The following is a 17,885-nucleotide window of genomic DNA, read 5'->3' as shown; positions in this document are numbered from 1 at the left end:
ACCATCGGCAAGCCAGGCAAACTAACAACCTCGTCTATTCCGTTCTTACTGCAGTATCGTGCACATGGCACAGCTCGTTTGCCTTTGGATAGAAAGAAGTCGTCGTTCAGTGTCGTTTAGGAAAAGCTGCCCAGGACAGCAGGGCCAATATTGCGAAGGACGCTAATGGTTTGAACCGAGCGTTGCAGGTTGTGTAAAATGTAGGACGGATGAGCTGTCAGTATTGTTGAAAGTCTTTCACTCTGTCGAGTGATACCTATGGCCGTGGACGGTCGTTCACTGCAGCAAGACATCTCGACGTTGACACGTTGCATAACCTTGGCACTGCTCCTGCATAGGGCAACATAAATATATCGACAAATCGTTTGTTAGATAACATACGGTCATAAAAATGGCTGTTGATGAAGTGTCCTGAACGAACCATAAACATAATTTTGTGTCTTTTAAGCATAGAATATCTATGGCAGATATGAACGGTAAACGATCAACTTTAAAGTGAATTATTTAATTGTAAAGTGAAATGACTTTATGAAACATGTCTTAGCTAAACTGCAAAAACCAATTCGAAGAAAAATTCACCAATTATCAAATTCACCTTTTCACAGTTCACGTTTTAACGAACACGAACACCTACAAATAACTAACCTCGCTTTATAAAATTCACAGAAACATCAAGCTCATTACGATGCTCAATCGTTTTGTTCTTTCATGTTTCATAAAAGGCACAAAAGGCACAAAACCGAACCATTAGCAACCTTTTTTCCATTGAATGTTGGCCCATCCGATAAGGTTCTGTGGAAAGTAACAAATTTCTTCCACAAAGCAAACATCCTTAATAGGTGAAAATATCTATTTACATATTCTTTTGGAAATAAATTCCCATCAAACGAGGTACCGAACCGTTCAGTGAGAGTGATGGAGAAAGAAATTCGTTTTACTGATGTTTTCCTTCTTTGTTTCTGTTATCATAAACGGTTTGATGCACGTCTCGGGAAGGATCAAACGAGTGGTGAAAATATCAAGGTATAGGCGTTACAAAAGCTTGCGAAAGAAAAAGAAACACATAATTGTAAATTATCTGCAAAAACCGAAACGTTTGCTACCTGTGCACGGTTTGTACCGAAGGTATGTGCGGCTGGCAAAGTTGTTACGCAAAGTACAGCAGCCAAATCCGAGGGCCCACGGAAAACGATGATCCAAACAATCGGAAGAATAATGAGCATAAAAAGTGTGAAAACAAAATGTACCCTGCAATAGACCTTCCCGATTGGCGGGAAGTTGATTTTTCGATCTTGATTCGTGGATAATGGGTAGGTAGATGAAGTGTAAAAATAACTTCCCAACCATGGTTCCATTGCTTCTCTGAATCCATTTGCGTCTGCGAAAAAAAACCCACGGACGATTTCGGTAAATAGGCGTCTAAGGAAACAAAAGTTTTCCTTCCAGTTGAGCAAGCCATTTCTTTTTCATCTACCTTTTGTTTACACCATCCACAAGCGTACCATCTCTGGTTCAACATTTTGGTTTTAGAAAATTCATTTAATTTTGAATTCTTTCTTTTGTGATCGACAAACGGGCAGCTTTCCGCTACGTGACGGCTATATCATGCATCCCATGCAAGTAGCGTGCCTGGCGATGTTGGTTGCGATGGTACAAATATCTTTCCCTTTCTTCTTACTTATGGTATGGAATTTTTCACCTACACCACCACATTGAATATTTTGTTACATTTTTCTTTGTTTTTCTCTTTCACTCTCCTTCCACGCTCCGGTTTGTTCGGAGTAACGTTGAAAAATTGTAGCATCGTTAATGTCTTGCTTTAGGGTGTGGAGAAATTTTGCTACGAATGATGGAAATCACATGCCAGGAGATGCCTATCGTGCTTCCTGTGTGGGATGGAGCCATATAAGCAACATCAAAGACTGATTGGGGAATAAAGCTGAGTGGATTCGGTGCTTTGAGTAAGAGCGATTCGCTTTACGGGTTAGAATAGGTTGGTTTAGTAGGCTCTGTACGAAATTCTGATTGTAATGAAAATTGTGAGAAATATTTTGGTTTTTAATCTTTGTTTTAGTTAAAGTTAATTAGTTAAACGAAACAAGAATCTACATTTTTCTCTGCTTTTTTGCAAGTCACATGATACAGTTATGACTTATGAAAAAGTTCGTTACATGCATCTGTATTCCTGCTTGCTAGGTTTTACCAATTCAATTCGATATCAATGAAATCTGCGTGATATCCTCACTTCTCCGTTTATTATTGCCCTAAGCGCCTCAACCGGGCTCATATCACCAAAATAACCAAATGGCACCAAATAAGCAAAATAACCAAAGTAACCAAATGGAAATGCATAAAAAAGAGAACAAACCCTGAAAAACTTTTCAACAATTTTCCACCGCCATTACGCAGTAAAGTTTGAAATTTTGTGTGGTTAGTAAACAGCTGGTTTGTATAATTACTAGGCAGATGCTATTAAAACAAACGCTACCGTAACAGAATTGAAATGGCTCTGTAATACCATCCCAACTCCACTTTCTAAGGGTGCGAGCAAGTATTACATGACTTATGCACCAATGATTACCAATATACGAGTGGCACAGACACGACTCGTGTGAAAATCTTACCATCGCGCTAGGTTGTGGATAAACTCTTCGAGTGATGTGGAAGCGGCAAAATCAGCGCGCTGTGAGATGAAACTGAAATCAGTCAGGCTGTGGATATTGCTATTGTACCCGACAGACAACTTTTAATTTCAATCGAAGAAAACTTTGTCTCTCGTACATCGAATGACGCTTGAGTTCTGATCTTCTGTCACAGTGCACTTTTTTTCGCTTGAACTCATCCGTACGGATGCTACCAATCGTGAGTTGATAGCTCATATTTACCACGTATTGGAGTAGCAGCTTGAAGCCTCAAAGTTTTTCAGTGAACATCTGAGATTTTCGAAACGATTGTGTATATGGGTGTGGGATAGGGAGAAAATTATTTTTACAGTGCCGATTGCTTTACAGAGCCGATTTAATATGGTGTGAAAGTGCTGTGATGTTTTGATTAAATTATTTTTTTTAATGAGTAACGGATGTTTTCAAAAACTGAGTTATAGTATCGTTTAGCCATGGTTAAAAATGGCTAATAAACAAGGCTCGGCAATGTTAAGAATTACATTGTTAAAAAGCATCTAGTTCATTTTATTAAGCCATGGTGAAAGTAAAGCAATCGTTCTAAAACGAATCCTTTATATGTACTATTAGCTTTACATGAAGTACTAGAAAATCGTTGGAGAAGACAGATCGCCCAGTCTCAATAGCGTATAAGCCTGGTAACAAAGCACTTCTCCACAAACGTTCAAATGTCACCCGGTGAATGTTGGTTTCATGCGAAGTTTCATGATGCAACATCATCCCATCGTTCGTGGGAACGGCACACATACACCTATTTGATTTTTCCTTCCCACTTCCCGTCAAGTTCCGTTTGAACACAGGATCGAGTTCATTAAAACAGAACAAAATTGGCATTCCAAGCTGACACGGAATTCCGAATTCAATATCATGGTACTGTGTCTCGCATTCTTTTCGCTAGGTTTGCTGCCAGACTACGAAGAATTTCCACAGCAAGTTTGGTACTGTCTCGCTTACAAAACGACTGTGCGGAAGAAAAATACACGCATCCCATTTCAACTGGCAACAATCAAATAGAACTTGAACTTAGATGGAGTAAAAAGGCAAAAATGCTTTCGCCGGGTTTCTGTTAACACGTGGTTGGCATAGTGTGGTAAGTGTGCATTGTTATTTAATTATTTTTTTGGTATATAATGTGATCAAGTAATGATTAAGGAAATATTACGCAATAGTGTATTTTTGGTGTTTTTAGAGTAGCTGAATTCATCGAAAGGCAAATGAGTATTCTGATGTGTGGCAACTTGGTTTGTGTTTATTTAAAGTTATTGAGGATTATTTTCTAATTGTTCAAATGCAACGATGTAATTACTTATTTCGTTTCTATACTTTTGTTCTGATATACTATTTCCCCTAATTATTTTGTTTTGTTTTAATGTATATATCTTTAATATATAATGATATGTAGAAATTTTATGAAAGTCCGTCGATTAGTAATTAATACATAAGGATACATTGGCACCACATAATTATTTATTCAGCATGATTCATAACTCTGAAAATATTTTTTTAACGCGTAAGAAAGATAGCAGATGACCGATAAATCCCCGTTTAATTTTATTAAAGGCTCTATGTACAAATATAATCGACGTACCCTTCAACGCATCGGTATTGTAATATCCAAATCAACTAGTGAGATCTAGATACTTATCATCATCCAATGATGACAATAGTGACAATACAGAGCAAGATAAGACAACAAAGTTAGAAATTATCGGAATTTTGTCAATATTTAGACAATCTGAGACGATTAGTAGAAATAGTGAGCATTATATCTAACATATTAACATCCTTAAGCTTCTAACGAGTTAAACATTCTACCATTTCCAAGTGTTCCAAATTGCTTTCCAGTGCTAATTTACTTGCTAATTGGCTCTTACATATAAATTTAAGCAATCAATGCATCATGTTTCCTGTCTTACCTTCTTCACAACGTGGTCCAATTTTTCCAAACGTGCACAGACATCGCATCGATACCGACAATCCTTCCGCTGAGACGTAACAACTGCCTTCCGAGCCACAATCAAGACTGCAAGGTTGGCTGAATGGTGGCATAGAATGGCAATAAGAAGAAAAGTGTTAGTATTAGCAAATAATTTAATATAATCATTATTCGGTTCAGTGCTCATAAAAATAAAAGAACCCAATTCAAAATAGAAGAATGTCGTTGCAAAAGATTGCCTTGAACCTCATTTAAAGCATCATTGTTTTTCCATTCGTATCTATTGAATTTTAAGCAATTTAATCAGATTTCATATCATCATAAGAGTGGCACTGAATTAATTAAGTTGAACCAAGCATTTTGCTTACGTCAGCAAAGGCGTTGAATTACGTTCAAAAGAAAATAGAAGTGATTATTTTAAGGTTACCCAATAAACGGAAATTTCATGTTAAATGAGGTAAAACTTTGATTTGCATAATGATTTGAGAACTTCCCTATCTACTGCTTTGGAGGTTGATTTACGTTTCATCTTGTTTAGTAACATTATTATGATTTATGACAACTTTTATACATAATTCGATGTTTGACGAAAAAAAAGTGCTTAAATTCATCTAAGAAATTTTTTTTTTCCAATTTATTTACGAAAGGCAAAAAAACATAATTCATTTTTTTTAACTGTAAGTGTTTAGAAAAGTGTATCGTTCGTGAAATAATAATTAAGCTAGCCGTCATGTAATTCATGAATAGAATGCCTTTTTGTTAAATCAAAGAGTGGTACAAATTAAGCATGAGCCTAATGTCAATCTACCTTATCGCCGAGCCTCCTGTTGTTTGTTGCGTAGCATTATCGCGAGGCTCAGCCTGTATTGCCAAACTGTCCGCGCTAACGCCCTGCATGATGGGCTCATGGGGACTCACGACACTGCGCCCCATCGCCTCCGGAGGTAATTTTCCATCCCGTTGCACATCCACCAGCACCTTCTGCATGCCGTCGTCCTCCTGCGAATCAGCCAACAACGGCAGTGCCCTTATTTCCGATGCATCATCATCAACCGCCAGCAGTGCAGCTGACGCAGATGACGTTACCATTTCCGGTATACCCGCTCGCTGCCACCGATCTTGATCTCCACCAGTGAGGGGTGAGTGTAATGATATACCACTGATTTCCATATCACTCGCCAATGGCATATTGGCGCTGTCAGTGCCGTCAGCAACACCGGGCTCCGGCGGTCCCTTGCTGCTGGCGAATGGTGCGTTAAACTTTCGCCGGTCACCACCACCGCGGGAAGCGGAAGTCTTCTGCTGCTGATCGTGTCGCAAACCATCCCCGAACGCAGTCACCAGCGATGGGAGGCCATCATTTTGGATGGATTTTTCCTTACGGCTTGATGAACGGGTCCGGGCTTCATTGGTATTCGTCGATTGCTTCGAGGACGGTTCGAGTTTCCAATTACGGTTTGCCTTTCTTCGCGCTAATTCATCGCCCGGCGTGATGCTGTTTGGGTTAGCGTTCGATGGTGGGCGCGTTTTAGCTGTTCCCTGTCGGACGTTATTGACGTTAGCGGGATGGTTTCGAGACTTAGCTTCGATGCCACCGGAATCATCTTCATCATCGTCATCGTCGAACGATTTCAGCGATATGTGCAGATCGGATATGTCGAGCTTGGCACTGAATGATGCACCGCGTTGATAAAGGACGTCCTCCTCACCGTTCGATGCGTTATCATCGCTGGAGGTAGAATTGATTTCTGAAAGAGCATAAGAAAATTTGATAAGCGATCGTTCCCAATACTCGTACAAATGTTGAGAAAAATTGAAGCGTTCAAAAGCACATCGATTCAGAACAAATTCATCATTTATCACACGAATGTACCTTCAATTTCAAACAGTTTACTGGTTAAGTGTCCAACAATATGATTTGCATAACTTGCAGACTATTGCCTATTATAGAAAATTTGCATGAAAGGCAGAACTCTCAACTATGTGTCTCTCAACTAGTGAATTTCGCTTTTAGAAGTATATAGCCATTAGCTAGTTTTAAGTTCCCCAAAAATCTCAACGCAGTACCAGTTAATTTTCATATTAAATCGTTGAGCCTAAATAACGCTTCCAATTCGTTATCTCCAATAAATACAGAGATTGTAATAATTTAACGAATATGATGAATTGCATCCATTTAAACAATTTGTTTACAATTGAGAACTGGAAACATGCCGTGTCATCCTCACATGTTGTCATTAGGCCGAATGTACATTGTGACAATGTAAAATTATTCATGTACATCCCACTGCCGACGTTAGATGTAACGGTAGGCCTCGTTTGCTAGGGCGGGCTGACTTTGCGAAAACTTGTTCGATTTGAAATTGGAATGTCTACCGTATGCTACACGACGCTCATTACTGCAATCAATCACACAACGGTTTCGCCTCTTCCCGACGGTACGACAGCGTGGACGATCCGGAGGGTGCTGCGCGAAAATCGACATTGTTGGATGTATCCAATTACTCAATTACTGCTGCAACCACGCTTCATCGAAGAGCAATTCGGTACCGATTGATGGTGGCAGTGACATACTAGCCAAACAAAATGACTCGAGGTTTCGCATTCGCTCGCTATTGTTTGCGTAGCCTGATGAGCCGATCATTGTGATGCTGTAGCCGCAATAAATGGATGCTTTGGGAAAATGTATGTGGAACTGCTTCATTAACTTGCGCTAGCTTAATATTTGTCACATTATCATCACATTGGATAGATGCACAGGTGGCGCTTTTGTGCTATGCTTTGACGGAAACGACACTTTACAGGGGAACAAGTTATAGTTTCATTCGACTCGCACATGAAAGTGTGCCATTCACGCGTGACCTCTGGCGTGAAGTTTGATGCACATATTTTATGCACACTCATGTCTGCACGCTTGGTGTGAGACATTTAATGGGTGAAAGAATCAAGCGCATAAAATTATTCACCGAATACTTTTCCCTCAACGCAATGGGCGTCGAACCGAAAGAGAAGACTCGAAGGCAAATTCAATCCGAATCTTGGTGGTGAAAAATTTACATCCGTTAATACGAACGTTCCGCGGTGCGTACCAAGCTACTCATAGTGTCCGAGTCAGGCTGAGACGCTGGAGTGCTTAATTATTTCCTTCACCGTTTCCTAGCTCTTCACAACTACGTCCCAACGAACAATTGCTGCCTGATGATCGTGTTTCATTCGTCATGTGCTTATCAATTAATGGGTGGGAGTAATTAGTGAATGGGCGGGAGCTGTGAAAAAGTGAGTGAATGAATAATTATTTCACTAAACAGTTTCTTTGCGCTGGTGGGCACGCGCGTTAGACGCAATGTCGAATAGAAACAATTTCGTTGTTTCGTTGTTCCTTTCGTTTCGTTGTTCGTTGTTTAATTGTTTATACAATTAACCCCTTCACATGTAAGGAGTTCGTGTCTTCAGAGTTTGAATTGTGAAATTGATTTTTACAGTAGAAAAAAATATCTTCAGCTTGTTAAGTTAAAAGAGTTTGTATCTGATAAAGATTTCTTTTCTGCTGTGGTACATAAGAACATTCATTCAAAACATCCGACCTGTAATGAGAGAATAAAATAAATTGTCCTGTGGGACAATGAATACTTTTAAATTTACTTCCCCCTCATTATTTATGTTATCACTGGTCACCCTTGAAAATTCAACAAAAACTACACTTAAAGCACCGGCAAGAACGTATTTGTGCGTATATTTATCCAAATGTCGCATCTCCGCAAATATGCAAATGGATGTTTAAAAGACCTGGCAGAATGGATGTAAGCGTGACGCTGTGTGTGAATCTCATCAGGATTTAAAACCAAACCCATTTAAAGGTCAGTCGAACGAATTTATCACCAAGGCACAAGCTTTTAACCGTCCAAGAACTTGTTGCCCTTTCGTAGAGAATAGTAGTTCCATGTTCTTTGCTATTGGTGTCGTAGGTTGTTTCGTCTTGGATGGACGCTCGCGGAACTTCGAAGGTCACATTTGTTGTAGCTGCACAGAACCAATTTATACACTGTGTGCATTCAATTAGGCACATACACACTGTGCGAAAAGCAACCCGCAACTGTACGGTAGTCTGCCCATTGGGAGTGTGAATGGGACGAAACATTCACCCAACGCATGTAAACCGGTACACCAAAGTAAAGACGCACGTATTTCAATGCTGGCAGGATCTTTGTCTCGTGCACGAGAAGCGCCACCAACACTGCATCGTTTCAACTGTCTTGCGATCGGAGCTAAGGTTTGCTTGGTGAAGCAGACTCGCAAAGGCTTAGATCGCGTTTGGTACCGTCAGTCGCGCTACAGAGCGCTCCGTGCAAAGATCTATTCCGTGTGCGACGCAAGCCACAGTGCAGTACGATGACTACCGAAGTGCCTTATTTCACGAACGCAGAGAATGGATACGTGCCAGCAAAGTTGGCCCACCACAGTACCCGTACCCAGCCGTTGAGGTTGCTGCGTTTCATCGTAAACCATGTCATACCCGACACGGTAAAGTTCCTGTTGCAGTTAATTCCACTGATTCTGAGCGGTGTTGTTGGGCTGGTGCTGCCGACCAAGAGGAAATCCATCCACGGCCACACGGCCCTCGTTACCGGCGGTGCAAATGGTTTGGGACGGGCGCTGTGTCTTCGATTGGCCCAGGAAGGGTGTCATGTGGCCGTAGTCGATATTGACCAGGTCGGAGCGCAACGGACCGTTGAAGATGTGCGCAAGCTTGGCGTTAAAGCGGACGCTTTCTTAGCCGATATTGCGAACTACGAAGCGGTAGAACGGTTACGGCTGGAGGTAGAAACGAAACTGGGTCCGGTCGATGTGCTGGTCAATAATGCCGGTCTGCTGGCAGTGCTTTCACTCAGCGAGGGTAAAGCCACCGATCTGGAACGCATCATTAATGTTAATCTGCTCTCACACTTCTGGGTAAGTTTGTAATAGTTTTCGTTCGTGTACGCACCCACAAGCTGCTGCAGAACAAAGTAAATGTAAATAGGAGTGCTTAAAGGTTTGGTGAAATTTTGCATAAATTAAAGTGTTTGTCACAGTGAAATGTGTGTTCTATATAAGATGGTCATAAAAACCAAATCCAAAAGTAGCAAACACATATTTTAGAAACCTGAATATACAGTCGATCCTTTTATAACGAGTCTCAGTTCCACCATAGTGTATTTTTCGATGAACAGCTAGTTATGGCGTTCTTTTCCATATAATTTGGATGAAGAGTGAAATCATCCGCTTATCTTATCAAAATAATGCTCATTCGATGGAGGTGTAACAAGCTATGAAAAAGTAACAACTTTATGAATTATAGATCGTTTAAATTGAACATTTTCGGTTTACCGGTTTATTGAGGACGTGATATCTTCTGATGACTATTTTGTTGCTTGGCATCACTAACTCCATAAATTCCACGGAGATTGATGCTTTTAAGTGTTCCACTGGAAGCTTTGCGATACAACTGATTGAAATTTTTAGCTATGACCTATTGGGCAACGTCAGAAATACATTAACGAATGGTTTTCTATCGGGCCAACGTTTCTTCATTGCATTGAATTCGGAACCAACACATTATTACAGAAATAATTTTCAGAATAATTCTTACAGATTTTGTTTAATATTTTTTTATTTTAATTTTTGTCAGAAATCAAAATTTCAGGGATTCGCAATCATGTGGAAAACTCGCTAAAGCAGATACTCGTTATAACGGGGTTGACTATAGAGCCAAATGTGTGCGACTTGCTTTAAAAAAATCACGTTTCAAATTGTTACAAGCTCTTCTTTCAAAACGGACAACTGACGCTAATTTTTTTTTCTTAAAAACATGTACAGTTGCTGAGTATATTAGATAAATAATGCTATTGGAAGCTATTGAATTGTACCTACTCTAAAGAGTAGTGCATTCAAACACCAACGCATTAGTTAGTTAAACCATGGTGCAACGCCACACATGAACAACTACAAACTAGTAACAAAAAATTCAATAGATACAAATCAACTCAACCATCCGTAAGACTGTTACGAATGCCATAAAAAAATCATTCTTTATCATCCATTCGTTCAATATCGTTTTCATTACTTCATCAAAATTTCCAAATGTCCAAAACTGTCAATTATCACAACGCGTATATTTTTACAAGCAAACCAATCCAAAGTTTCAGGACGATGTGAATGTGAGGGTGACAAATTGTATAAAACCATGTAAATAGTGCACCATGTAAATTATTGCCGAGCGAAAGGAAGTTATCCGGTGAGCACCTTCACTGTTTTACGTATTTGGTTACTTCTACCCTATTCCTGCATGCAACCACATTGCCTTAACCCTCTTTCGGTGGATTTATCGGTAAAAAAACACGGTAACAGAACCTTTTAATCATTCGAGGTTGTTTCGTTTCACACACGTAGACAATACGCGCATTCATGCCTGGCATGATCACTAGACACGGTGGTCATATCGTTGGAATAGCTTCGATCGCGGGTAAGTAAGCGAAGGTTGGTACACTCTGCAAAACGCGAGCACTATGCACATGCGCAACTGCACCCGATTCCCCCACAGTGAACGGTTGAAACAATTGCGTACGAAAAGTCAAATGGTTTCTGCAGCCCGATTGATTCGATGTCGACTGCCTTTACAGCTTACTTCCCGGTGGGACGCTTCATTCCATATACAGTATCCAAGTACGCCGTCCGGGCCCTGATGGAATCTCTCAACAGTGAGCTGAGGATGGATGGTTTGCAGAACTCGATACATACGACCTGCGTCTATCCGGCCTTGATTGCCACACGCCAACAGTTTATGGATATGCTCGACAAGCTCAAGTACATCTGTCGGCCCTCACCGCATGGATAAGCGTTGCTAATTCCACCAAACATACTACTTTCCCTTTTTTTCCTAGCTTCCTGAAACGATTCTACGTTTTTACACCGGAACAGGTAGCGGAGCAAGTTATCCGAGGAATCCTCACCAATAAAAGGGAAGTGTTTGTCCCAAACATCATGGCACTGTTTAGCAAACAGTTCGAGTAAGTGTTACATCGTTACAGCGAGCCCAAACCAACGATCGCACTGCAAATGTGTTTCTTTCCAGATGTTTACCGGCAAGCCTAAGGCACCTGTTGGTGTCCTGCGTTATGAGAGGCAAAATACCGAAGCTAACGACTTGAGGCGAAAGCTCCCGGCAACCTTGAAACGAGCAGCGTCTTCAAGAGCGCAAGCTTTATTTTTCACCGTTAAAAGTGCATCCGAAATAAACAGCAATTATCCAAGCCATGACGCAACCACGTCCATCAACGCAGCAGTGAACCAACAGCCGTACAAATATCGCACTCGGTTCAAACAATTTGTCCAAGAAAGCACATTGTTGTCCAATAATAAAGCAAAAAAAAAACCATAACAACACAAATCATTCTCACATTATGTGAAATGTGATTGATTTTTGATTATGCAAGTGCTGACCATTTTCAACTTGACCTACTTTGGAGAGCTCTCGCACCCGCTGGGTAATGATGACATTGAGATCCGTGAAAGATGCTCAGTGGCAAGATTCAGGTTCACAAATCAGCATTTCGTGTTTGTATTTTTTGTTTCTCTTCTTCGTTTATTCAATTTTGCAGACCATACGTTCGTTTGTCGAAGGCATGAAGCAGCGTCGAAGAGGATACATTCTTGCCGTCAGTTCGATATTGGGTATGTAACTGCAAGTGGTCGCCCCTCGAACAGCACGTTCTTGGTCGATGCAAAGAGCATGAATTTTATATTTACAAAAGACTTTCATTTTCTGTTTGCAAATTTTAAAAATTTCCCTTTTAGGTTATATTCCGATGCCACGTGCCGTCTCCTACGTTGCTACAAAGTTTGCAGTACGCGGGATGATGCAGGCACTAGGACGCGAACTAGCGATGGATGGATTTGGGGAAACGATTTTTCCAACCACTCTATTTCCAACGTTCATCGCCACCAGGAAGGAACTGATTGATCTGTTAAACGATTTAAGGTAACCGCGTACGTCCCGGGCTGCTGATCTTGCTCTGGAAAAAGAGCAAACTTTTCGCCTTTTTTACTTAAAAAGCTACTTCAATCTTGTCTTATATTCATTTTTGTACTGTTATGCACTTCAAGCTTGGACGAAAAGCTATCCATCCTAACGCCTGAAAGCGTGGCGGACACTGCCGTCGAGGGAATGCTGCGAGGCTATAACAGCATCTATGCCGCACCATTTTTTATCCGATTATTTATGTACCTCGCCGAGTAAGTAGCACAATCGGTGAAGTAATCTTTATCTCAATCTTTTTATTGACTGTTTTTATTTATTTGATCTGTCTAGACTACTGCCCAATGCGTTGTCCGCTCTGTTGATTAAAACGATTATGGGAGAAATGCCAACCCTGATGAAAAGAACAAAGAGGAGTGCGTCGTAGAATTTAAGCCCTTTTGATAATACTTTCAAAATCGATCTTAATAATAGGACTAACAAATCGTGTCAATATGTAATGAGTAGTTCCTATTTCATTTTACTCTTTTGTTAACAGAAGTAGAACAACAAACAATCTCAGAGATATAGGGACGGAGTCCAGTGATATCGGTGACATAGTGACGACGGCCTTTCCCATGTTAGGAATGGTGTCAAATCCCACCTGGCCAGTTACCTCGTAGCTAAGACTAACAATTCAGTTTTGTGGTAAACTAAAGTGTTGCATAAGCCAGTTACAGCTGACATGTTCTAACAAAGCATTTGGCCGAACAAAAAATCAATATAGGGACAGCCAGGGCAGTCATCCATAAAGAATAGAAAAAGCATGTCTAACAAGCTGAAGTTTCATTGCTTAAAATGATAGTCTTAATTTTTAATCTAACTTATGTTTCATTCTCACGACGAGTGTATACTTAATATAAGAGCAGTATATACAGATTAATAAATTGATGATTTAAAAATAAATTTTGCTGTAAAGAATATCGGAGGCAGTGATCACTTCCTCCAGTAGAATTGTTTTAAAAAGATGTAACAATCCCCGTCCTATTCTTCTTCATCGGTACAACATCCTTAAGACGTCCAGGCCTGCCATTTCTGGCTTTTTTTTACTTTTGCCATTTTTTTTAACTTTAACTATTCACCCGCAGTCGGATAGTCGCAGTCGGCGTACTTGGTTCGCCTGGGATTTTGGACCGGTGCCCTAAGACCTGTTGGAACTTCAAAGCCAATCTAAAAACACTAACTCTGTAATAACGTAGTAATTACGGGATGTTGAACCTTTTCTATAGTATCTTTTTTATTTAAGCCTAAACTTCTTTCAGTTAAATGCCGCTCAGCAAAGTTAACTCGTCATTTTAAGACTTAATGTCACAATCCTAAAAGATTCAATTAGTCAAGAATAACCAGAATGTGTTCGTCAAATATAAAATTGTATTGTTCAAAATAAAATACATCCAACATTATACTTGTTCCAAGTCCAGGTATACGCTATGCCTCTGAAAAAGAATAGTGCAACACTCTAGAAATTATGCAATAGTGGGCATAAATAACAAACTGCCAATGTTTCAAGTCGTTTGGATAAATATCGCAGTTTTGAGAATTGTCTAACTCCTACCGCATTCAAAACATATCTTTCTCGGACCTTCCAACCCTTCACTGCTACCGGGTTGGTAGCCTGCAACCCTTCTGGCAAGGCAGGGCTAGTTAAGTTTCCCAACTCATTTGCAGCTGCAACTGCACTCTACGCGCAGCGATCCGCGATCAGTTACGGTTTGGTGTTTGTACGGAGTGGTTCAAAACGCAGCAAAATCAAACTGCACTGTCACGTTAGTTTAACGATAAACACATACGATTGCGCTAGAGCAAACCAAAGGTCCAACGACTTGCAGTGCCGGAGTGTTGTGCAGTTTGGTGCAGTAACAAGGCAGCAAAGTACAATGCAAAGTTTACATAACATCGGCGAAACGCCGTACCAGAAGGCAGTCAGTGGGAAAGCTTCGGCGTCGTCCAGGGCAAGAATGGGACCGCTCGAAACGCTCACTTTTGTCGCGTCGGTTTTGCTAGATGTTGTGACGTTTTTCGTCCTGCTGGTTCCGATAATCGTGCAGTACGCCGTCGGTCTAACGCGCAAGGTGTCAAAGAAGAACATTTCCGGCTGGACGGCACTCGTTACGGGTGGTGCGAACGGACTCGGGCGAGACATCTGTCTACAGCTGGCCCAGACCGGCTGTCATATTGCCGTAGTTGACCTGGATGATGTCAATGGAGTCCAAACGGTGGCGGACGTCAGGAAGCTGGGCGTGAAAGCGCAATTCTTTAAGGTAAACGTGCTTCGCTTTGTTCAACCCAGCACCGAAGGGTGCGTTTTTGTGTTTGTTTTGGAGTTTGTTTTGCTTGTGTTTTTTCCCCATTTCGTAGAGCACACTATTATCTAACGTCGGTGCACTGTGCGGAGGTAACGTAGCAGTAACGTGTTGAGCCACCCTGTTGCCAGCAGTGATGGTGCATAACCGGCGTAATCAACTGCAACTAGTTTTACCCGTCTCTTTCCACGAGTGTACACGGTGTGCTTTTGCTGCACCATCAATGCATCCGCCTCACTGACCAAACGGGTTGATGCGGTACTAATGGTGCACGTTTTTCCTTCACTCGTTGACAGGCCGATGTTTCATCGTTCGAAGCCGTAAGCAACCTGAAAAGGGAGGTTTCCACGAAGCTGGGTCCGGTCGATATTCTAGTGAACAATGCAGGTGTTCTACCGCTTATGTCCTTGCGCGAGGGCACCCCGGAAGATCTGAAGAAAGTGATTGAAATCAACCTGCTGTCCCATCTCTGGGTTGGTAGATGAGATGGATGTTGTGTTTTGATTACGGGAGTACATCGAATTAAATGTCCTTATTGTTGTTACCGTTTCATTCAGACCCTGCGCCTGTTCACTGACGATATGATCCAGCGGAAACGAGGCCACATCGTGGCGATCGCATCGATAGCCTGTAGGTGTCGACGAAGCCATTTATTCTCAGTTGGAAATTAAATTTTACTCCACTCATTACTCCACAGCATACCTGCCAATTGAACGTATGATTACATACGCCGCCTCAAAGTACGGCGTTCGGGGTCTTATGGGTTCGTTTGCAAGCGAGCTGCATAACGAGGGCGTTGACGATATCGTTAAAACTACAACCGTCTACCCGTGCTTCATTAAAACACGACTCGAACTAATGGATGCGCTCAAGAAAATGGGGTAACGATAGCTACACCTGATGTTTGGTGAACTGCATTTCGTTTTTAATTATTTTTCTATCTTATTTGCAGCATTAAAAATCGAGTTCCCATCATGCGCAGCGAAACGGTGGCTCGAGCAGTTGTTGGAGGGATTCTCTACAACAAGACGCACGTGCACTTGCCGAAAATTGTTGGACCTTTCGTTGGAATTTATGAGTAAGACAGAGAGCAAAAATTAAATCATTTTAATGGTCACAAATGAACAAAATAATCCATTTGTACTCTATTTCAGGAATCTTCCTGCATCAGTTGCACATTTAGCGAAGAGATGCTTGTTAAGAACGAACATACCGAACGTCATGGAACGATAATGTTGTCGCTGTAATCGAGTTGTACATTTCATTCTTAAAACTCGTTAGTCTGTATCTGCTATTTAAAAACTCCATCTGCTTAAGACGATTTAGAACCTTTTCAAGTTTCATAATAAAACACACTACCTACCTTAAAATAGTTTCCATAAACATACCTGAGAATTTTATGGGTTTGACCCTGTTGAGATTTCCTTAAATATTTTTTGGAAAAAACGCAAGGATTTTCCCGATGGCTTATTTTTATAACCATAAAAAACACACTACCTTCGGAGGGTACCATTTTCTGTTTATCGTATTCTGCTCTTTAGGGTGGTGACCCCACGATTTTATACCTTGGAAACCGGTCTTTTTAAACAAAAGCCATGGACGCTTTGCTGATACGGTAGCGTTGTATCTATTCAGCTACGAAACCGAATCGACCGCAGCTTTCGGACTATCCAATTACGTGTGAAGATAAATGAAGCAATCGGTTATACGAATAAAATTTAAGTCGGAAAACATTTTATAATGTATGTACGATTGTGTGGGACGGAGTATTTTCCAGCTTCACGCATAAAGAGGTATTAGTGGTTGTTGAATCATAAAATAATTCTTTTGGTGAATAGTCAACGACATCATGTGCAGTTTGCCGGAAACGCGGTATATATAGAAGATGTATTTATTAGGACCATGAATAAGTATTGACAAAATTAGCTCCTACATCTTCAGTTTTTTACGAATGAAACCGTGAAAATATGTCACTCTTATCGCCACAGCAAGCTCTTCTTGGGCTTGGGAGTGATTTCCTTCCTCATCGTCTCATTGTCTCGTCTTGAAAGGCCTAAAAAAAGCCTTCCTTGGCCTTTAGAACAGTTCTCGCGATGCCTTTTCGTCTCACTTTTTCGACGCTATTATCAAGCAACCAAAACCACAATGCGCTATAAACATACATACAGTTTTGTTATGATGTGTATCAGTTTGACTTATGTTGTTTTGGATGCGTCAAATTAACGTTCAATTTTCTGCTGGCCCCATGAATTTCAAAATCGCATTATCTTATTTGCGAATCTAATATTATTTAATCTATTAATTGTATTTTGATTTGAATATTATGACAACTGTGTTTATCTTCATTATAAAATTTCAGATATATAAATACAAAATACAATTATTCCAATCGAAAATTTACTTCGATAAACTATCTAATAAATGTCTTTTTACGCAAATTCCAGGAATCTAATTCTGCAGCAGATAAATTAAACAAAAATCATTTCATTTAAGTACAAAACAAACTCAAAAAATATAATTCCATATTCTCTTTGTAACAGGCGCACGTTATCCCGAATTAAAGAGAGAGTTGTTTTTGCTCATTTAAAACTTTAAAATTATGCATTTGAAAGTGAAAAACAATCAGCTGTTTTGCTCACTGCTTTACTGAACGCACGCAGCAACAAGGGCCATCATCGTGAAGAAAATACAAAATTAACGTAGTATGGTTCTCACCACTACACTTTTTGTTCATTATGTTTTGTGTCGAGGTGTTGATACGCATGATAGAAAAATGAGAGTGAGCGCTTTTGAGAAAACATACGCGAGAGGTAGCATCCACCACCCCAATCCGTGACCATAACGCATGAAAACATGTTTTGAGTGGGAGGCGATCCGAGCGATAATTAATTTGTTCAAAATATTTTCCCAAC

The 17,885-nt window shown here is 40.5% G+C and overlaps 3 protein-coding genes across 3 annotated transcripts in view; 2 read left to right on the top strand and 1 right to left on the bottom strand.

Annotated features, from left to right (window-relative positions):
* Window positions 1-17,885, bottom strand: part of LOC128715359 (uncharacterized) — a 108,676-nt gene that overhangs the window by 48,318 nt on the left and 42,473 nt on the right. The window contains exons 3-4 of the mRNA XM_053810241.1: window positions 5,426-6,365; window positions 4,598-4,716 (exon numbers count right to left, since the gene is read on the bottom strand). Of these exons, the coding sequence (XP_053666216.1) occupies window positions 4,598-4,716; window positions 5,426-6,365 (1,059 nt within the window). The remainder of the gene's footprint in view (window positions 1-4,597; window positions 4,717-5,425; window positions 6,366-17,885) is intronic.
* On the top strand, window positions 9,007-11,804 carry LOC128715361 (17-beta-hydroxysteroid dehydrogenase 13-like). The gene is made up of 5 exons (XM_053810244.1): window positions 9,007-9,567; window positions 11,047-11,119; window positions 11,277-11,460; window positions 11,538-11,663; window positions 11,729-11,804. The coding sequence occupies exons 1-5, from the start codon at window positions 9,007-9,009 to the stop codon at window positions 11,802-11,804; spliced, it is 1,020 nt and encodes a 339-aa protein (XP_053666219.1).
* LOC128715360 (uncharacterized oxidoreductase YoxD-like) lies at window positions 14,548-16,206 on the top strand. Its single transcript, XM_053810243.1, has 6 exons — window positions 14,548-14,931; window positions 15,270-15,446; window positions 15,531-15,603; window positions 15,671-15,854; window positions 15,926-16,051; window positions 16,128-16,206. Exons 1-6 carry the CDS (start codon window positions 14,548-14,550, stop codon window positions 16,204-16,206), a joined length of 1,023 nt encoding a protein of 340 aa, XP_053666218.1.

This window comes from Anopheles marshallii, chromosome 3 (genome assembly GCF_943734725.1).
Source record: "Anopheles marshallii chromosome 3, idAnoMarsDA_429_01, whole genome shotgun sequence".
Classification (NCBI taxonomy): Eukaryota; Metazoa; Arthropoda; class Insecta; order Diptera; family Culicidae; genus Anopheles; species Anopheles marshallii.
Note: the sequence above shows the minus strand (reverse complement) of the source record. Positions and strands in the feature narration are given on the sequence as shown.